Below are 22,133 nucleotides of genomic sequence, written 5' to 3'. Positions count from 1 at the left end.
AACTGGTTAGAAACATGCTGACATTAATATAATACATTCATGTAAGGCAAATATACCTAACAGCTATCAGCCTTAACAGCTAAATGGAGCCTCTGGATTCAGAGGCATTGTAAAAAGGTAAAGGGACCCCTGACCATTAGGTCCAGTCGTGGCCAACTCTGGGGTTGCGGCGCTCATCTCGCTTTATTGGCCAAGTGAGCTGGCGTACAGCTTCCAGGTTATGTGGCCAGCATGACTAAGCTGCTTCTGGCGAACCAGAGCAGCACACAGAAACACCGTTTACCTTCCCGCCAGAGTGGTACCTATTTATCTACTTGCACTTTGACATGCTTTCGAACTGCTAGGTTGGCAGGAGCAGGGACCTCCGACCTTCTGATCGGCAAGTCCTAGGCTCTGGGGTTTAACCCACAGCACCACCCGCGTCCTAGGCAGAGGCATTGTACCTGTGGGATAAACAACTGGGGGTGGTCATCTCCCTCATGCCCTGCTTGTGAGCTCTTCAGTGGTATCTGGCTGGCCACCATCAGAAACAGAATGCAAGACTAGATAGAGGCATTTACTAAAATGAACGTTATAGAATGAAAACTTGAAAGCATTGGTTCCTTCCAAATGGCTATACAAATTAACAGAATTTCTGAACGACCATTGGAATGCATTAAAGGCAAGGTGAGTGATTGACTACATAGTGTACCATCCCCTACATGAACCTTTGTCTGTTTTAGAAGAAAATTATTATGGTTGGTTTTTTTTAATTGGGGGATGTTGAAAAACCCTCACGAAACTAGGAGGAGCTGTTGCCTTATACTGACTAGTAAGTTTCTGGGTACACCCAGTGGCCCTGTTCAAAACAATGAAATAATTCCTGTTCTCATTAGAAACTGATTCTTACCCTGAGAAGTTACCGAGAAGATCGGCCAAGTTCAACAGAATTAAAATAACTTTTTTTGAACAACAAAGGGGGTTCTGCTTTCCATAATTGGGTTTCTCTGCGGAAAACCTTTCCCATTCAGTCATCGGGTTGAAAGCGGATAAACTCACAAACTACAACTGCTAACACCAGAAATTATTTCAGAAGGTGGCTGTAGACAACACTCTTTTTAAAAAAATCTGCTATGCTGAATGCTGGGCTTTTTTCAGCCAAAACTCACTGGAACTCAGTTCCAGCACCTCTCAGGCAGGCACCATTACCATTCTAAGAGAACGAGGGAGGTGCTCATGGTCAGTTCTGACACCTCCTTTTCTAGAAAAATAGCACTGGCTGAAAGGATCCATGCCATTTTCAGGTGCAGCCTCTTAACAGTTTCCCAATTCATACCTAGGGTAGGTGACGACCTTGGCACTGCACAATGCATACTATACACAGACAGATCACAACAACATTATGCAAGCGGACTCTGTTACAGGTGGCCAAATATATTACTCCAGCACCAACACCAACATGTATCTACTGTAGCGATGGGAAGGCTAAAATCTGGTTCTAGGCCCTTGGAGGAGGACGAGACACAACAGTTACTGGGAGGGAGGGAAGAAGGCAGTCGTCCTTCACCTGGTTGGGGCAGGGGAGTCCCACTCCTTAGTAGACTGCGGCTGGCTGCATCACTGTCCACCAGCTCAGAGGGGGTGCTATCCTCATGGAGGAGACCCTCTGTGTCCGAGGAAAAGCAGCTGCTGTCCGAGTAACGAGGGATCAATTCTGCTGGGAGCCTCCAGGCGACGCGTCGAAGGTCCAGCTCCTCCCCTAGCAGCTGCACATATTTCCACCGAGAGCCTTTTGGAACAAGTCAAGCACTTGCGTTGGCATAACCAGAAGGGCGCAATAAGAGCAGGCAGCCCGCCACCTGCAAGCTACCTACTGCAGCCCTTCGTTATTCACCTAGTCCTAGCACTGACTTACGGGGACAGCACAGAGCTCATCAACAGCAGCATTTGCCTTGCCAGGCAGGTAAGTGGCCTGCCTCACTCATGTACTGTGCCAACGAAATTAGTGCTCAGAATATGGAGGTTACGTTTCTTAGTGAAATCCACAAGCCCCACTCTCCCAAGTTTAGTCAAATTATGTTGTGCACCGGCGCATGCACACACGCACGCACACACACTTTCAAAACAGTAGCTAAGGGGGCTGTCACACAAAAGATAAAAGGGGTGGCCTCCCTCTGCTTCCTCCCCTTTCACTCCAGACCGCTTACCCCTCTTGGTGTGGCAGTGTTGCAGGACAGAAGAAACTTCACTGGGGCCCCAACAAGGGAACTGGAACAGTGATGCCCTTCCTTATAAGTGGTGGGGGTTTAAGTCCCCTTCTCCTATCAGGAACTGGATCCTAGCAGTGGCGTAGCGTGGGGGGTGCAGGGGGGGCCGGCCGCACCGGGCGCAACATCTGGGGTTAGGGCAAATCCACGGGTTAGGGGGCGCAAATCCACAGGTTAGGGGGCGCAAATTACTTGCCTTGCCCTGGGTGCTGACAACCCACGCTACACCACTGGATCCTAGCCTGCACCCGGCTTTGGCTAATGGGGATGCAGGCTGGGGACTTGGGCTGTGCCAGGGGGCGGAGCTGACAGAGCAGGTAGGCTTCCCTTGGATCTGCCCCTTGCCCATTTAAGCAGCCCACACCTGGGGCACCACCTGTTTGTACAGAATGCCAATATCCTATGCATGTTTCCTTTTTATAAGGCAAGTCCCACTGAGTTCAGTACCACAGCCTTTGGAAATCCAGCCCCAAACCAACAGTAAAAAAAAGCCTTGACTACAGGAGCAGGAACAACCTCCTTACAAAACACAGCATGCTCCACCTGTGTTTGCAATGAATGTTAGAAACTTATCCAGTGTTTCCTGATACTTTGTATTAATTGTACATGCTACAGCTTATTGGAAACTGTTTTAATATGACTATCTTAACAATGTTCTTTCAGTTGTTGCTATGTTTTACGGTTGTACACTGGCTTCGGACAATTTATATATAAAGCAGTATAAAAATGTTTTAAAATAAATACCGTAAATGCAATTTTAAATAGATGGCCTCTGAGCATGTGAAGCACTGCATAGCTACAGCCACCTCTCCCCACCCCCCATTTGTTTAGAATTAAGGGACAAGGCTTCAAGACCAGAAAGTGCAGCAGAAAGTTAGATCCTGAACCTTTCTTTGTAAAAATCAACCATCTATTCAAGTACACAGTGGCGTAGCATGGGTTGTCAGCACCCGGGGCAAGGCAAGTAATTTGCGCCCCCTAACCCGTGGATTTGCGCCCCCTAACCCTAACCCCCAGATGTTGCGCCCAGTGCGGCCGGCCCCCCTGCACCCCCCACACTACGCCACTGCAAGTACATAAGGCTTTCAAGACTCCAAAAGTAGCTGTCACTTCTGTTTTTATTTATGTAGCCTAATCTCTGCAGAAAAAAGCAAGTATTTTGCAATTATGATGGGCAATATTAGTGGGTTTTTCACTGCAACATCCTCAGCTTCTGAAAGCATTGTTTACTAAGGAAAAGGAAATGATAACACAGCAAAGTCAAAGGTGAATGGTTTCAGAGAAGTAACTGCAGCTGGTGTCAACAAGAAGCTTTGGCCACTTTAAAGAGCAGCAGGAATAGAAGCCTTGAACCAGAGATCCACATACACTCAAATTTGTGTGCACATCCTTCATTGCAGTGAAACGAATGGCAAAGCTGTTCCAAGAGAGTTGCTGTGATTGCCCTCGGTTTTAAGAAAGCTTCCTTAAAATTATATTCAGATTATAACTAACAGGTTATAGCTCTCTGGTTCATTATATATTATTGAATACAGTTACCATTCATAAGAGCAAAAGAAGATCCCTGCTGGATCTGACCAAAGGCCTATCTAGTCCTGCATCCCATCTCACACAGTAGCCAACCAGATGCCTACATAAGCCTTCATACAAAACATAAGTACAGAATCGCCCTGCCGGCACCCACCCCGCAGTGACTGATATTCAGATGCTTGCTGCCTCTAATTCCTGGCGGTAATACAGTAGTTCTGGGCATCACATGCTATGCACATAGTCCAACACAAACTTAGATGCATTTGTCAGCCCATTAATTCAATGGACTTAAGTGTGCCAGATTCTTTGATGGCCTGTAGCCTGCTAGCTGTTCTCCACCTGGACAGTAGCAACTTTAAATATTCTCCTCTCGCTATAACATTTTCTCATACATTGCTGGGAGCAACAGTGCTAAAGGTGGGGAAGGGGTGGAATTTTTGTACGTAAATGTGAATTGCAGCTGAAATATTGCACATATTTCTTTATGGAGTTTGGAAGACAGACTCTGTTAACCAGTGCCCCATATTTCTGGTCAGAAAGGTAGCTCTCCCACAGGACCTGTTGGCTGGTGAAGTCTTCCTTTTTTTGTCCCTCCTTGTGAGCCTTGAGCCCCACATTGAGCCTTCTGTGTTTATTGCACAGAACGTGCTCCTCAGCAGAGGTGCACTAATGGCACATCTTAATCAGTCCTGTTATTTGCTTGCAACACAGTCACATGGCCTAATACTTGATCATCATAAGGTTCTGCGAGTGCACCTAGGCTCTGCACTTAACTAAGCCACATGGCAGCGGATGGTACTCATCACAGCATTTCCTTAAGTGCTACAGTCTACAGAAGCCGCTGCATTGCATTCACAGATGTCATGGGATGCACTTCGATACAAGTCCCTAGTGAATCCAAATGTGTTAGCAGAAGATGTAAAGCACGCCTTAAATTTCCACAAGTAGGGGTTTCTCTGCCTTGAAATAAGAAAACCTATTTGACTTGTGGCTAGAAATTGCTTGTTAATATGTTTTTGGTTTTACATTCTCCAGAAATCTAAGGCTCCAAGAAACAAAACAAAACATTTTTGCAAACTTCAGCAATGCACTGTACCAGAATCATCTGAGATGCTGGGGTGTTTGCTACCAGCTGGTGAGCGCAGGACATCTGTGCTGTACATCAGGTAGCTATCATAGTCCTCTCCTCCTTCAGCATCAATTATTGGCACATCAGGGATGATGGGAACTGCAAGAAAACAGAAAGTATTCGTATACTAAGAGCTTTCTATACATTTTAAACTAATGTACCCCAAACACATTTTAAAGTGATAGCAGCATAAGCTTCAATCTAGTTCCTGTGATATTTCAGATTGAGTGACGGGTATGTTAAGAGATGTGTTATATTGTATTGTTTATTGGTATTGTAATTAAAAATAAAATCTGTTAATAAATATAAAAAAAAAAACAGATTGAGTGACGGGGGATAGTTTCATTGTGGTAATGGAGAGGAATGAATGGATAACAGCCAACTATGTAGCTCATTGGTGTTCATTAAAAAAAGGGATGTGTGCATCAGCACTAGGGTTGCATGACAGGATAAGACAACTGCTAATTAATGCACACACTTTAAAAAGTTCATAAATAGTTTGATACGCGTCACCAAATGTCATCACGATCAACAGTCAAAAGGTGTCCATGACATCTGTGCAACTACATTCTATGGGACATGCTCCCCCCAAGAACAAAATATATCATGCAACACACACACACACAGTTGAAATTAAAATTCTATGGTGGACATATCAAGCATGCCGAATAAATGAGAATCATTGCAAGTGAAAAACAAGATCTGCACGGCACAAGCTTGGCAATATAACTCACTGGACATAGGGCGCTTGGGTTGTGTGGCCAAGTTAATAGTAGCTTCTCGTTCAGGACCCCATCCAGCTCCATTTTTGGCCTTCACTGTGTAGCGATAGGGCTGTGATTCCCTTAAGTTTTCAATCAGAACCATTCGCTTCTTGGCACCCTCCACCATGACTTTCTTTACGGGCCCAACGGGTCCTGTAAACAGAATGTATATGTAAATACCTTTCCCCATTCAATTGCTGTTTTTGCCTCATTCCATGTTGACCATCTTTGATTTATGCTAAAGACAGTATGCCTTTCCAATGATATCCCAGCTTTCTGCTGACCCCATTGAAACAGTGTTGTAATATTTTTGAGGGTAAAACTCAAAACAAAGGGAGATATTAATGCCATAGAGTGCATGCAGGTGGTTTGAACTGTTCAAGGTTTTCTAGCATCCAGGAATCACAAGTGGGAAGACTACTCATGTCCTGCTTAGGAGCTTCTCACAGGCATCTGGTTAGCCACTTTGAGAACAGAATGCTGGACTAGATGGGCCTTTGTTTTGATCCAGTAGTGCTCCTCCTATGATCTTATCCCCACTTTGCTATGAAGCTCACTGGATGATTTTGGGCCAACCTCCCAGGGGTGTGTTGCGAGGATAAAATGGGGCTAGGGAATAGATCTATGTTTTGCTTCTAATCACCATGATTTGGGGTTTGTCTGCAGCTCTACCACTGTGAGATTCGACAACGGCAGACTCCGTTGGCATTCTCTAAATGCACACAACTGAGTAATTGCCGAAAAGATGCTGACTAGTTCAGCCTGGAATAATAGCTTGCAAGGTTGCAGCATGATCAGGGTAGCAAACAGAATCCACGCTTACTGTTGACCTCGTTGACAAGTCCATAGCTGACTTCGTAGGCTGTGATATCTCCGTTAGTCTCGGCAGGCTCAGCCCAGCTCAGCTGTGTCACAGTGGAAGAGACTACATTGAAAGCCAAGCGCCCGGGCTCACTAGGAACTGTGAAGTTGAAAGAAAGGCAAGAACATGGGAAAAGTTGGATACACTTAATGCAGTTAATGGAATGTGAACAACAACCCCACCGGATGAGGCTGGTAATATCTCAAATTAAACTATGGACAGTTATTTTAAAACAAATCCCATAAAATCTATTGCTTCCTAGGTAGTCTAGTCCACTGTTGAACCACTCTTACCATTCTCCTAGTGTTTAGCCCAGGGATCACCAACATGGTGTCTGTGGTCATCACTGTGCCCACCAATATCTCCTCTGGTGCCCATGAAAGGTCTTAGCAAATATGTCCTCATAAATCCACAATGATCAAGAAACTGTGCTCTTCCTGCTTAGTTTGCACTGGCTTGGTCTCTCCTGCATTGAACATGCCCCCTTGAACATGCCCACATTTCAATGGATGCCAGGACTGGACATCCACCCTCCCTTCTGTTCTCATCAGAGGGGAGGTACAAAGAGCTTCTCTCTACGGGTGAGTGGCTGATATAGGTGCCTTTCTCCCATTGATGCGGGACTAAGAAGTGGCATGCCTGCACTATTTTGGGATCCTGTCCCCATTTTTGTTCTTTTTGATGTGCCATGCCATACCTTCACAACAGACATTTTGTAACCGACAGTCAGGGCACTTTCTCAAAATTCCACCAGTGAAAAAGGTTAACCTCTGGTTTAGCCAAAATCTGTTTTCTTGTAATCTTCACCTATTCATTCTAGTCCTGCCCTCTAGAGCAAGAGAAAACAAGCCTGCTTTATTTAACAGTATTTCATAGATTCACAGAATTGTAGAGTTGGAAGGGACCATGAGAGTCACCTAGTCCAACCCCCTGCAATGCAGAAATATTTTGCCCAACATGGGGCTCAAACCCACAACCCTGACATAAAGAGTCTCATGCTCTACAGACTGAACTATCTCCAGGTGGCCATCTGCCAGGGATGCTGCATTTGCATCATCATCCAGCCCTGTAGATTCTATACTGAGCGCCAGCTCAGATTAGATGATGGCCAAGGTCCCTTTTCTATGATTCTAGGATAACACTGATCTAAAGCACAGCAACAGTGCAATTCTATATATGTCTACTCAGAAGCAAGTTCCACTGAATTCAATGAGAGAATTGCAGTCTCAGTCCTTCTTACTGAACATGTTTCTTAGTATTCATTCATCAATGTATCAGTGTATCTGAAGAAGTGTATCTGAATCAGTGTATCTGAAGAAGTGTGCATGCACACGAAAGCTCATACCAAGAACTAACTTAGTTGGTCTTTAAGGTGCTACTGGAAGGAATTTTTTTATTTTGTTCATTCATCAATGTTACCCTTAGCATCAGGGACCAGAGAGCCCAGAATGAAGTTGACATGCAGAATAACTTCAATATGTTGAATATTTCTCTTATTTTCATGCTTCCTTTCCTTATAAACACAGCATTTGTTGTGTAGTGTCTTGCCTGGACTGTCCAAGGCTCTATGGTCACATTCACATCATAGATTTAAAGCAGGGCTGTGTACACATCATACATTTAAACAGTGCTTTTTTCTGGTGGTACGTAGGGGTACGCTAATATTTTGTGAATCTTTGTACTTTTGTCCATTTACTGTATTTATTTCCCCCCGATTTGAACTATAAAATGGTGATTTCCCTGAGTCAAAATGAGAGTACCCCCTAAACATTTTTTTTAGAAAAAAAAGAACTGCATTTAAAGCACATTGCTTTCCCCCAAAGAATTCTAGTGGCTGTAGTTTACCCCTCACAGAGCTAACATTCCCAGCATCCTTAACAAGCTACAGGTCCCAGGATGATTTAGGGGATGTTTCAAATGTGCTTTAGATGCATGGTGTGTATGCAGCCCAAATTTAAAGCACATTTAAAACACTTTGCCTCATCTGGCAAGCCGAAATGCTTGCCCCGACAGCACCTTAGTGTGATGTTGAATTCCTCCCTCCTTGTCTGCCATGGAATATGCCTACTCACGGTCCTCAAGTGTGCGGCAGTGGACCACTTCGGAGTAAAGCCCCTCGCCCATATCGTTGTAGGCACAGGACTGCATCTCGTAATCACAGTAGGGATACAGATTAGTCAACTCCGCTGATGGCACCTTCGAATCAAGCAAGCGAGCTTCTGACTCAGGGTCCCCTTGGATCCAGTACTTCACCTGGAGGCCAAAGAGAATCCCATTTGCTTTCAAAGTCTTGCTTACATCATCAAGAATAACAAACCACCATGTGATCAGTTAAGGAAAGTCCCCATTCTAAAACACGACATCTACAGAACGCAATTCATGACTGCCCCCCCCCCCATTTTAGAACATCCACATCTTCATAAACCTTGGAAGATATTGAATGACTCCAGAGTGCTATGCTTGATGTGATGTATCATGAGAAGGAGAGCAGCAGCAGCAGTCAATGCATAGGAGGGCAGGACTACACTGACCTGGAGGGAAGCCACTCTAGGCCTTGAACTCAGAGCAAGTGTCAACAAGATTGTACCCCCCTCATTCATAATAATTAGGTTTATTGCTTGGCAGGTCCATACCTTGTACCCTGCAGGTTTGCCAGGAGGTGGCAACCAGTTGAATCGGATCTTCCTAGAGGTTAGTGCCTGTGCATTTGGATTAAGGGGAGCTCCAAGTATGCCTCTGGGAGGCTGCGGTTGCTGGCCTAGGAGTTTCGCCGATGCTAAGCCATCCACAGCTTCTGCAGAAGAAAGAAAACAGAACGGCTTCGTTTGTCTCTTTAACCACATCCCAAGAGAGAGGCATGTGGACTGAATGGTAAAGGCGCTTGACTGCATCCATTAAAGGTTGTGGATTCAAGTACCACAGGTGTGACTCTGTCAACTCATACTACCATGACTGCCTCCAACTCACCCATCTAGTATATAACCTTGAACAGAACATTAGACAAAAATAGCTAGCTGCAATCAAATCACTGGCTAACAGAGTCCTTGGGCTAATGTAGAATAAGTCCGGAAAAGTCAGTTGTGTGAGCGGAGTTCCACTCATCTATATCTGGATCAAACTCATTGTTAACTATTTTCTGTGGCTTGTGAAATATTTACCACTTTGTTGCTGTTTGCTTTTCATAGAAGCACTCTTGCGTATTAATAAAGAGTTGTGTACAGTACAAAGGAGATGAAGAGAGGAATTCTCCCCACCCACAATATTCTGGGGGTTCTCCTGATGGCCACTCCAGCCAATTTGGGGGTGGGGTGGGTGGAGGGAGGAGAGGGGGGGAAACCACTCTAACAATAAACATATTAGGATGCACTTCTGAAATCACCTTAAATGATCCAAGTGGAAGTTATGCAATTTAAAAAAACCTGTAGCCTTTCAGACTAAATTTAGCATTTTATTCTTATTTTACAAAGCAGCTGAGGTTGCTCCTTCAGAGTCTATCATGAGTGCAAATAAATGAAACCTTTTGCATGCAGACAACAATTTAGAGCCATATTCTGCTAAGTAGGCAAACTAGTGGAAGCCAGAGCAATGAGTCCTGTTAAAGCGATGGGACTTTCCCTCCTTTCCTCCCTCTGCTCCCCACCCCATATCAACTCTGGGAGTTAGGAGACCCCTAGGACAGAAGCAGGTGGATAAGAGGGGAGATTGTTCCACTGGGCAAACTGAAGTGCTTGCAATCACAGAATGACTGGTAGAGAACAACATTTAATTCATCCCCTAATGTGGATTAGCACAACCACAGCATTTTCAGAGCTTAATTGATTTCTGCAGGTAGATTGACGTTTACAAGTCTGCCTTTGTCCTTGTCTAAAAAGATGCTACCCTGTTTACAGCCATTAATTCTTAGAACATCACACGAGCCATTGCTTGCCTGGTCTGATTGGGAAGTTCCCCCAGTACAGATTGCACTAGGAAATCAGAGCTGAAATACTAACCCAAGGGGCAAAACTACCAAACTTCCTCATAGAACATTTCTCCTTAGGGGACTTGATGAGAAGAGTAGTGTAGAAGAAGTTAGAGAAGCAGTAGAATATTAGCAACCACCTAAAGACTAATCCATTACTGCAAGCAAGCAGTGTTGAGTCTCTGACCAAACACATCTGGTTACTGGACTTCATTGCCTTGTTGCACATGCATCATGCACAACTAGAACATTCAAAATATATCATTGGCCACCCATGGTAAGCCATACCCCACTGAAGTGGACAGCAACACAGTAGAGGGGAGGCTTGAACCCAGGATTCCAGTGCTGTCTGTTCACTGGACTACATTGAAAGTCCTTAAATGAATCACGGTGCCAGACTTTACCCAGCGGTATATTATTTATATCTATTTGAAAAAAGATTGGTTAATGAAGAAATTACATATCTTTCTACTCACGAGTGTTGAACTAATTGGCTGGTGAAGAATTCAACGAAACAGTAGTTGTTATCCGGAAACACTTGTCAGCAGAGTTCAGAGTTGGACATCAGAATCGGACATTTGCTTATTATACAAAGCTTCACAGCTTGCTCTCCGCTGGGTAAAGTCTGGCACCGGGATTGATTTTAAGGACTTTCAGAGACTTTCAGAGACTTCAGTTTGCTAGTTTTGAAGTTTTCAACCAGTCCAAAGTTTTTCACATTGTAATTGTTTCTGGCCATCGTGCTGCTTTTGATATTGCTGACTCATATTTTGCAACACAGGGGTTTGTTTGTTTACTCACTGGACTGCACTGGCAGCTCAGATATGAGAATCTAGATTTAGTGTTCCTTATGCACCAGCTTTTTTGCTGAAATCTCGGCAATGATGTTTGTCTGACAGGTTCAAGCTTTTATACAAAATAGAACAACAAATTGGCAGATAAACAGAGATAAAAAAGGTGCTTGCCCTCAGAAATTGATGAAGCTCACCTGGATCAGCAATTGTCACAATGGTTTGAGGGTATTTGCCAACCTTTGCACCGAACCTGGGGTTGATGAGATCCACCGCAAACTGTTTCAACTGCTGATTGCGAAGAAGGGCATCTATCTCAGTCAGCTCCAGCAATTTCACCTGCACCTCTTTCCGCTTTTCCCCAGGCTGGAAGACTATATCACCCTCCGCAAAAACATAATCCTTGGGAAGAGAGAGAAAGAGTTCGCTAAACAGTGTACTGATGCAACACAAATATTTTCTACATCTCTAGGATCATATAATGGCTGCACAACTGTCAAAGGGTCTTCCTATAACCATGGCTATCAAGGCTCTCCCCCTATTAGTCAGCTCTATTGTGCTTACTTTGCCTTCCTGGGCAGTGAGATCACGCGTCCTGTATGTTATCTGAGACTTCCCGTTGTCCAGTATGTCACGAAGTACAGGGATCTTAGCCACCTGGTCGAAGCGGCTGTATGAATAAGCTGGCTCCTGGAAGCGAATGATGCTGTTTGCTAAACGGATACAGAGACAGTGGTAATGGTGATATGGTGTCTACTAAGTGCCACAACTCATAGAACAAAACCCACACTTCAATATTACCCTAACTTGTTTCCTAACATTCGGTGGCTAACTAGTTCCAACACGACAATTAATCACCCAAGGATACTCTGTAGAACCGAGAAAGGTAGTCAATGCACTGCCATGATATAGATCTAAAATTCAATCCACAAAAGGTCACCATATTCATCTGCAGGACATAGAAAGTGATGTCCAACTCTACATATGGCTGTACAAGAGGTATGAACAACCTGTGCCTCCCCCATATGCTGTTGTTGGACTATAGCTCCTATCAGTCCCAGACAACATAACCAATGGTTAGAGATGATGGGAGTTGTAGTCTAGAAACATCTGGAGGGTGAGAAGTTAGCTTACTGCTGCTTTACAGGAATTCCTGTTGGAGTTTTCAGACTGTCCAGAGACCTTCTCTGAGAATGTTGCCTGAGTTGAATGTGCCATCATTACCTGATTGGCCTACAGACACATTTACCTTGCTCTTTAATAATGGTGATGTTGACAAGCCGGCGCCCAATTTCTGCAGTTCCCACAGGGACATCAGTGGCCTCCACTTGCAGCTGCTTTTCATCATCATCTTCTTCCCTGATGAAGAGGGGAACTCGGACATCCACCTGCTCCACTCCTTCCTGAAACTCTACCATGCCGTGAGCATCTTGGGTAGGGATGGAAGCACAAAAAAAAGCACATTTAGAGGGGAAGGAGTTATTTAGAAAAGCATGCAACTCTTGGCTTTTATTGGAGGCCTAGCCATCAGCTGGTTGTAAACCTGTGTCTAGGTGGCATTAGTTCCGACTGCAGGTGGAATCCCACCTTGTTGACTGCTCCTCAATAAAAATAAACAAATCCCTTCACAATATGTGGGTGAGAAGGCTACAGTAGAATATTCTGGTTTTCTATGCAGAGGGAATGTTTTGTACAGAAGAGCTTAACATCTTATGAGCCCCCACCTGCTGTAGGACATGATAAAGTCCAGACAGAGGTTTACAACCTTGGTGAGAACTAGTAGCATTCATCATCACCTACCTTGATCAGAGATTACAGTGTAGTAACCAGGGGACACTTTCAGATCGTTGAAAGCCTCTTGTGCGACATGCTTCTCTGTTACTTTCACAATCTCATTCTTGGCTGAGCGGGGAGCAGGGAGCACTGTGTCTACGATTGTGTGGTCCTGTCTGAAGAAGGCAGGGTGGGATTGGGGGGGGGAGAGGAAGATCAGGGTCTGTTTACCTAGGCTATTAGCAATATAAAGTCACTGCTCACATACTCTTATACACAATGATTTTCAGCCACTGATCTGGAACAAGTGCCAGTGTGAAGACTCTTTCCACAGCAATGGGGCCAGATGAAGGCTACTTCACACCACTCAAATAGGGAGTGCTTGCAGCATATCCATAGAATAAACACTGCTGCCACACTAAAGGGGTAACACAGGTCTGCAAAAACTATTGGCCAGTCACAGTTTCCTGGCATAAGTGAATCCACTTCCTCTGCTACAGCGTTCGTCACAGAGAAACATGGTAGACAAATTATAATTGTGAGCTGCTTTGAGTTCAGCATTGTTATGAGATACAAGCTTGACATCAAATCAAAAACTCTGAGGGCATGGGAAGGGGTGATAGAATGACCATTTCTGCTCACGCAGCAGGGGCAGTTTGAATGCAGCTCTTAGTTCTGCTTAGGAAGGGCTAACATCGATCTACTTTCCATCCCACAAGCAGTGAGAAGTTAACTGGCAAAGAAGATGATGATCTCTGCAGTGCAGAGAGCAACGATGCTAATGATACAGTTGTAAGAAGACATCACAGTTTCTGAGTGGTGAGTGAAAACTCCCACAGAATAAGCACAGCAATGGAAAGTATCCACACGTCTACACCTAGATGGAAAGCAAGAAATGAATTCCTTACCTTTTCCCAGCATTTGGCTGCAGCCTGGAGAGTAAACAGACAATATGCATAATTTTAATTACAATCCAAGGAGAAATACATAGATTTTTTGGTTTGGCCTTTCAAGCTTCATTCACACTCTGACCTGGGGAAAGCTGTTGGGACAAGAGTTCTAATCCCTACTACTTTATATTCTCTATATTCTTCCAAGGATGCCCCCTAGACTTAATCACACCAGACGTTCAGCCATTTTTTACCCATTCTCATCTTTAAAAGGAGCACCCACTGGAAGAGATCTCACTGCTTCTCTACATGCCAGTTGCCCCCTCCCAAAGTAACTCACCTGAATTTTGTCTGCTGAAATTTGTGGGCACCAGGGATAACCCTGTAAACCTCATTGAGCTGTGAAGAGCAAGAGAGAGTGTCACTAACTCAGATTTCCTGGTGTTCATCCCAATGTTCAGATTAAGGGATTTAGTTAATTCCACTTGATTTCCTTATGTTGAGCAGACAACAACCATATGCTGTCTCTTAATTCAAAGCCAAGAAAAGGAAGCTTGCATTGGCTTGATTGTATTCCCCCTGCCCACCCATTCCTCAGTCGCAAACCCAGTAGGCAGCATTATTCCTGCTCCTTACATTCTCCTCCACATCCTTTTGCAGTTGCTCATGCTCACGGCTATCTGGTTTTGCAAGGTTTTGGGTGAAGAGCCGGGCGAGTCTCAGAGACACTCCATATGGAACTGGATTCAAGGAAACAAATCAATCAGCAAGAAACACTACCAGCAAATAGCATGCATATGGAGACATGAGATGTAGCAATGTGGGTGGTTGGGCAGAAGCAGTAGAGCCATTTTATTATGGTTAGCTGAATTTTGAAATCAAAGGCTAGAATCTGATTTAGGACATGTCTGTCAAACACACATAATCTGATTTAATAGTGATCCTGTTTCCTTCCCATCAGTCAACTGTAGTTGCGTGAGAGACCTAGGGATTTCTTAACAGATAAATTATCAGCACAGTTGCTCATGATGATACTCTTCTCTTGTCTGGCTGTATCATCTCAGAAAGAAAGCCAGGGGTGAGGGAATGCCCCTTGTTTGAAGAAGCTCCAGTGTCAAATCCCATTTCAAGTGGAAAGCCAGCAGGGAAGAGGTTTCAAGCCCTCAGGGATAAGGTTTCAAGCTACACAGACAACTTACTTAACTGGAGAGAGATTACGACATGGGGAAGTGTTCTAAGAAGTAATTTCCCACATGCATTCATGTGAGAGGAATGTGCATGTTTGAATCAGCTTAGGATCAGATTCTGAGAGGACAGAGGGACCACTCCCCCCCCCATCACCATCTTTGGCTCCAGTTAGCCCCTTCTCCACCTTGCAAAACTGGCACTTACTCAGGTCCTTGGGATTGAGAGCTAAGGAAGAGAAGCCTTCCTTATGCACATTGTTGTTGATCTTCCAGTGAACTGTGTCTCTGCCTTTCAGGTTGCCACTGCGAACCATGGGAGTGTCTAGGTGGTCCGAGGTCATGAGGCTTTTTCTGAGCAGGTAGTGGTCCTCCTTGAAACCAACAGTGCGGCCTTCGGAGAAAGAAGAGGAGTTAGAACATAGAAACGCCAACGGCCCTGTTCAAGCTTTACATCTTTCCCAAGGACAAGAGTAAGCAGAATAAAAGGACCTCACTTCAAATGCAGAAACAACTTGTTACCTACCTAGCAAGGTTTCCCCAGGATTTTTTTCTAGATGAGAGCCGCTTCTAGTTGGGTAAATGGAATTCAGGTTGCTGGCAGCAGGCTGTATTATTGTGTACTGCTGCCAAACACCTGCTCACTTTTGACCTGTGGGTCTCTATGCTCAAATAACAATGGTCCTTGTTTCCATGCCTTTTGTTTGATTCACATGTTACATTTTTAGCATGTACCCATATTATAGGACGCGGGTGGCGCTGTGGGTTAAACCACCGAGCCTAGGGCTTGCCGATCAGAAGGTTGGCAGTTCAAATCTCCGCAATGGGGTGAGCTCCCGTTGCTCAGTCCCTGCTCCTGCCAACCTAGCAGTTCAAAAGCACATCAGAGTGCAAGTAGATAAATAGGTACCGCTCCAGCAGGAAGGTAAACGGTGTTTCCGTGCGCTGCTCTGGTTCGCCAGAAGTAGCTTAGTCATGCTGGCCACATGACCCGGAAGCTGTATGCCGGCTCCCTCAGCCAATAAAGCAAGATGAGCGCCGCAACCCCAGAGTCGTCCGCGACTGGACCTAACGGTCAGGGGTCCCTTTATCTTTACCTTTACGCATATTATATATGCCAGAAACTAAACATTTGGTGTACTGAGATACTTTTTTAAACACACACACTGCATATGTATGTATGTATGTATGTATGTATGTATGTATGTATGTATACCACCCTTCATCTGTAGATCTCAGGGTGGTAATATGGGTACATGGTAAAGAGCACTCCTGACTGACCCTGGTTCCTTACAGTATATACCTCAATATTTTCCTGATACAAATGTCAGTCATGTCTGGTTGCTTGGTTTCCAGGGAATGAACACAGAGCCCATCCTACCCACCCCTGTGCCCATCATGGAACATGACTGAGAGTAAGAAAAGTCTACAAGCTTACCTGCTAAGAGATTAGTGTGGAGCAAGCCCCCAAAATAGAAGCTAATAAATTTGCACACAAATGGCTTAAACTCAGGTTACTGTTGATGTAGTTTCTTGTGTGACAGAAGCTTCTCTGCCATGTTCCAGGACACTGTAACCCATAGCTGTCAACGTTTCCCTTTTTTAAAAGGGAAATTCCCTTACTCCAAATAGGATTCCTCGCAAGAAAAGGGAAAAGTTGACACCTATGCTGTAATCAGAGTTCCAGTAGTAGTCATGGCTCTGTTCAGCCTAACAAGACAGGCTTCAGAATTTTGCCTCAGGCATTATCTTTTACTATCTAGGGAATCACACGTTTCAATGCCATGTGTGTGCTTTGATGATGTGAGGCTTCAGATAGCGATACTTCACATCTCCAAAACCAAAGGGCATCTGGTAACGGGCTTAGAAAATCCTTGCTTGCCTTAAGACCACAGACAGCAGTTGCCTAGCAGTGTTCAGGGGCAGATAAAACAAGTGGCTAACTCAGCTGCCAACCTTACATTATCTAGGCCTTCCTCTCCCCGTCCCCATGCAATGCTTCACCCACCCCAAAGACCACATATAAGTTCAAAAGAAGGTACCTCGTGCACAACAGGGTAGCAGAGCCAGGCAACCCTAAGTAGCGAAAAGAAAAACAGCAATAGTTAGGAGAGGGAATTCTTTTGAACGTGACGATGAAAAACAAAACTATGGGTAGGAGGGCAAACATCTTCCCCGGGGTAGTTGAGACCAGAAGATCCACTCATCAGGGATGGGGCTTGCTACACATCAACATTCAAGCCTGCCTGGTCTGATTTTCAGCCTAGGTGCCACTTAGAGCTATCCAGGCTGCTCCTTACCTAGTTGTCCTTTGGCCCTCAGCTTTTCTTGTTCTACCTGAACTTCCCCTCTGTTCTGACACTGCCCTGCTGGAACCTGACTGTTTCCTGACCTGCCTTTATTTCCTGCATCCTGAACTGTATCTGCACTGGCGTCTCTAGACTCTTCCCTGGCACATGCCTTCACTTCCCCAGAACTCTACATTAGGCAAGTTCTCTCTCATTCGCCACCCTTGGCTAGCTAGATCACACCCACGCCACCAATTACTCCATCTGAAGTTCCCCTTTCTCATTGCAGGGTGGAAGTCTTGGATCTTACCTTGCAACAAGCACAGAACTTCCAGCACAGCAGAAGAAGCAGCCCCAGGAGGAGCATCAGTAAAATGACTAATGGGATAAGCCAAAGGAAGCTTCCTGATGGGCACTCTGTAACAACAGGAAAACCTTCATGGTTAGGCAGGGGTAGCTGGGAAACTAACAGAATTTGGGCACCGCAGGGAAAACAGAGGAAGGACAGAGGAAGCTGCCTTATACCAAGTGAGACCATTGGCCAATCTAGTGAGACCATTGGCCAATCTAGCTCAGTACTGCCTACCCAGAGGCTCTCTCCCAACCCTACCTGGTGGTGCCAGGGATTTGCCTTCGGAACTTCTGCATGCAAAGCAGATACTCTACCACCCAATTACGGCCCTTCCTTATGGCAGGGCTGGCCTAAGAAATTTTCTGCCTGAGGCAGAGGATAATATTGTCCCCCAGCCACTCTTGATTCTACTTACAGAATCCAATTAGACTGGCAAATGAATCTTACTTCAACAACAAAGAAGAGGCAACGTCCTCCATCATGCTTGAAGGCAGAAAGCTATGTCCTCCAGAATCTCACTGCCTCTCCAGTGTCTGCCACCTAATTTTACCTAAGTATAGGGCTGTCTCTGCAGGTGAGGGGGCAAGATGATGGGAAGGCTCTAAGCTCTGTGACTGAGCTCCTACTTCCCATGCAGAAGTTCACAGGATCTGGGATCTTCAGGAAGAGCCAGGAAAGACTTCTGTCTGACACCCCAGAGACCCACTGCCAGTCAAGTTAGATGGACCAAATGTCTAAGATAGCTTTCTAAGGGGCAGAAGATCCTGTTATGATCAGAAATCAGTTTCACAGATTTGACTTTGTCTAGAAATCTGCATAATGGGGTTAGTTAAGCCTTCATTTTTAAAACATGTCTCAGAAGATCTCAGACTATGCAAGTGTACAACTCTGACTACGATTCTGGAAAGAGAGAAAAGAGCTGCCTCAGTCTTGCATCTCTCCCTAGAACATCATTACTTACCTTTCTTCCTTTGCACAATAATGGTGCCATTAAGCTCTGGGTTGGAATCCTCTTCCATGCGGTAGTGGTACCTGCAGTCATCCTCTTCATCTTGGTACGAACAAATTGTATTTAGATCTTCCTCTGCAGAGACAAAGAAAATTTATAAAATGCTACCAAAACATCTTCAACATTCCTGAGATTGTCTTTATTGCCACCAACACAGGAGCAAAGTTCTGAAGACTTTGTGAGCCACGTCAGGCAGGGCTTCATTGAACTCTTACACCAGTCTTTGGGGCAGTGAGAAACAGCAGGCTGAGGTCCTACTGCCCAGAAGGCAGTAGCTTAGTCAGAAATGTGATACAGTGCACGCTGTCTTTAACAAGGCAACTGTTCTCTACGGTTAAGGTTTGCCTGTTCACACTATTGGTGAACTGTATGAACTGAAGGCTATTCCCTTGGAACCAAGACACACACTTTATTTGATGAACCATCTTAATATGGTGAACGTGTGCAACTGTGTATACATTTATCCTTTGAAAATAGGTGAAGGAAGCATAATGTGTATTATTCATACATAGGTAGTGATGCAAGCGTGTTTACCATGTTTAGATGTGAGTGCAAGATGGGGCAAAAGGAGGCCCAACTAGTGTGTGGTGCTGCATGGCCCTGTGCTCATTCCATGGTTACTCTACTACATTTGCGATGAAATGGCCCACAGTTGCTTCTGCAAGAGTCAGCAATACACAAGCTGGTGAACACTGATCAATATGTCTCCTGAAATAAGTAGTGGGTTCAGTTGATAAGGAGGCTCTGTTCAGGACAGCTGATGTGCGATGGTCATTATATTAAGCCATCATGCAATTTCCCTGTGATGAACACAACACAGCTCTAAGGCTACAGTTTCATACTCTGTAGAAATTTCATGGATGGTAATATGGGGAAATGCCCCTATTTGTCTCATACCAAAGACCACTTCCTAAGCTCTCAGCCTCACCTGTAATGCCATAGCCTTTAGTCTGTCTATTTTGCACCATATTAATTTGCTCTGCAATAGCCTGCCTTCTACTGCTTTAAAAGACAGAATGGCATCTGCTTTTTGGTTAAGAAAATTATATATTCAAAAAATATAATTTCATGATAATATGTTTTAATGATTCAAAATATACTTGCAGTGTGTGAAGTAGCAGGCTGTCCATTGCCTGGTGTTTCAGTGTTCGTGCACATGCATCTAAATATACATGCATTTGAGATGCACATACACACACAGGAAATTTTACTTCTAAAGATTCTGGTGCAGGGGAGCTGAACCCCTGAAGTATGTCAGCTCTAGCCATTTACACTAACAACATTTTAAAAAATAAATCCCCCAAAGGCCAAAATAGGGACAGTGGTTTTGCCTGAGAAGGTAACCAAAAACAGTGAAAGTCTTTGGGACTGTTGGAGCATATGCCTCTAATGTTTGCTACCTCTTACACCGAACACAATTTTGTTTCCACCAATGCACTGTAATAGGACTGCTATCTGTGCCAGTGATAGGGAATCTGTGGCCCTCCAGTTGTTGCTGGACTCCAGCTCCCATCAACCCCAGCCAGCAAACCTTATGGCTAGGAAGGATGGGAGTTGGAGTCCAGGAACATATGGATAGCCACAAGTTGACCACTCATGCTCTTTGGCCTACAGCTGAACATCAAGGAAATCAAGGTACCTTGTTCTAGTTCATCCACTACTCGGATCTTGTAACGGCAGTTTTCACATTTCTTTCCCTTCTTCTCTCCAGTCCCCCAAGCCTGGCACTGAACACAGGTTCGGACATCTTCTCCACACACATGTCGGTAGCCCTGTTCACCAGAGAGAGGACATCAGTCTATAGAAGTATTGAAGAGACAGAGTGAAAGACCAGCAGAGGTGGAACATTTGACTTTCAGAAGAGTGCTTGAAAGCAATACATACACTTATCTCATCGGAGAACAGGAAGGAGAGAAGGAACAAGTTGTTGCATGTAATACATAAGACACATAGGGCTAGGTTAATCACTGTGCTGTGAGTTGCAGAGAACTCTCTTGTGAAAGAAGCTGTTACTGCGGCAAATAAATAATCAAAATATTCCCTGTTGCAGTCCCGACGAAAGAAGAATGGATGCAAAAAATAATGGAATACGCAGAAATGGCAAAACTTGCCAGAAAAATAAGAAATCAAGATAACAAACTTTTTTTATAAAAGAATGGAAATGGCTTATTGAAAATTTACATATAAACTGTAAACAGATAAGAACATTGGTAGGATTGTTGTAATAACCTGCAGTTTTATGAGTACAGTTGTACCTTGAAACCAAATGGAATCCGTTCTGGAAATCTGTTCAACTTCCAAGGTGTGGCTTCCGATTGGCTGCAGGAGCTTCCTGCAGCCAATCGGAAGCCGCAGAAGTCCCACTGGACGTTCGGCTTCCCAGAGAAAGTTTGCAAACCGCAACACTCACTTCCGGGGTTGCGGTGTTCGGGAGGCAAAACGTTTGACTGCTAAGGTGTTCGTCAGCTAAGGTATGACTGTATACATTTAAAGTAGTTGAATAAATGATTACGTTCAGTTAATTTGGAATATGAGGAACATATTTTTTAAAAAACGCAGAAAGATTATTGAAATGTATAAAATTGAAAATCATAAATAAAAAGTAGAAAAAAGAGAGAAATTCGCTGTTGTAGATAGAGTGTGCTCATCTTTTGCTTGGTTTGGCTTGTAATGGAGATATCATAAGTAAGGGCTGTCAGGGAAGTTCATATTAACAGGGGAAAGCGGGAGCAAGGGGTGACATTTGCAGTGATCTCTATTTGTCAAATATGCATAAGGAAGAGTAGATGCGGTTTTAAAAGCACAAATAATAATCTTTCAAATATAGCATAAGAATCGCCCCAAAGTCCTAGTCATCGGATATATAACACTCTAAGCATGCTGACCCCCTAAAGTCACTGGCTTCATCTAAGAGCTTACCAGGGCATAACTGGTTTCGCAGGTGGGTTCAATGTAGAGGGTAGGGTTACTACAGATGCATCTGCCGCATTCACATCTCCCGCGCCCATTACAAAGAATCTGCAAGAGACAAGGGCAAGCACTGAAAGTTCATTTTCAGGTGATACATCATCTTCTATTCTGAAATGGCAAAATCTTACCCAAATTCAGTTGAGGATATTTTTCCTCCCCACAGCCAAGAGGAAAGTTAAACATGGGGGAAAGAACCCTTTGGATAATCAGAGGGCTCTTTCTTTACATCTCTTAAGAGTTGGCAAGGATTTTTAAAAGCGTGCTAATGGTAATAGGGTCTGTATCTTGGGAAGAAGGTGGACTTAAGCAAACTATTCATAATAGCTACATGGTGGCCTAGATTACTGAAGAGAGCAGATAAGAGTTTGGACTAAAATGCCTTCG

The 22,133-nt window shown here is 44.4% G+C and overlaps 1 protein-coding gene across 5 annotated transcripts in view; it reads right to left on the bottom strand.

Moving 5' to 3' along the window:
* ITGB4 (integrin subunit beta 4) overlaps nucleotides 1-22,133 on the bottom strand; it is a 51,413-nt gene that overhangs the window by 9,855 nt on the left and 19,425 nt on the right. For 4 of the 5 annotated variants that reach the window (XM_081850650.1, XM_081850651.1, XM_081850652.1 and 1 more), the window contains exons 14-32: nucleotides 21,699-21,797; nucleotides 20,419-20,551; nucleotides 18,732-18,854; nucleotides 17,729-17,835; nucleotides 17,173-17,206; nucleotides 15,339-15,524; nucleotides 14,583-14,686; nucleotides 14,287-14,345; nucleotides 13,965-13,988; nucleotides 13,084-13,232; nucleotides 12,533-12,712; nucleotides 11,848-11,996; nucleotides 11,481-11,685; nucleotides 9,165-9,325; nucleotides 8,604-8,784; nucleotides 6,493-6,630; nucleotides 5,640-5,822; nucleotides 4,873-5,004; nucleotides 1,547-1,768 (exon numbers count right to left, since the gene is read on the bottom strand). In XM_081850650.1, coding sequence (XP_081706776.1) covers nucleotides 1,547-1,768; nucleotides 4,873-5,004; nucleotides 5,640-5,822; nucleotides 6,493-6,630; nucleotides 8,604-8,784; nucleotides 9,165-9,325; nucleotides 11,481-11,685; nucleotides 11,848-11,996; nucleotides 12,533-12,712; nucleotides 13,084-13,232; nucleotides 13,965-13,988; nucleotides 14,287-14,345; nucleotides 14,583-14,686; nucleotides 15,339-15,524; nucleotides 17,173-17,206; nucleotides 17,729-17,835; nucleotides 18,732-18,854; nucleotides 20,419-20,551; nucleotides 21,699-21,797 — 2,569 coding nt within the window. The remainder of the gene's footprint in view (nucleotides 1-1,546; nucleotides 1,769-4,872; nucleotides 5,005-5,639; nucleotides 5,823-6,492; nucleotides 6,631-8,603; nucleotides 8,785-9,164; nucleotides 9,326-11,480; nucleotides 11,686-11,847; nucleotides 11,997-12,532; nucleotides 12,713-13,083; nucleotides 13,233-13,964; nucleotides 13,989-14,286; nucleotides 14,346-14,582; nucleotides 14,687-15,338; nucleotides 15,525-17,172; nucleotides 17,207-17,728; nucleotides 17,836-18,731; nucleotides 18,855-20,418; nucleotides 20,552-21,698; nucleotides 21,798-22,133) is intronic. The other variant, XM_081850653.1, reaches the window with a different exon arrangement.

Source organism: Podarcis erhardii (genome assembly GCF_964252035.2).
Source record: "Podarcis erhardii genome assembly, chromosome: 2".
Taxonomy (NCBI): Eukaryota; Metazoa; Chordata; class Lepidosauria; order Squamata; family Lacertidae; genus Podarcis; species Podarcis erhardii.
This window is presented reverse-complemented; position numbering and strand designations above follow the sequence as displayed.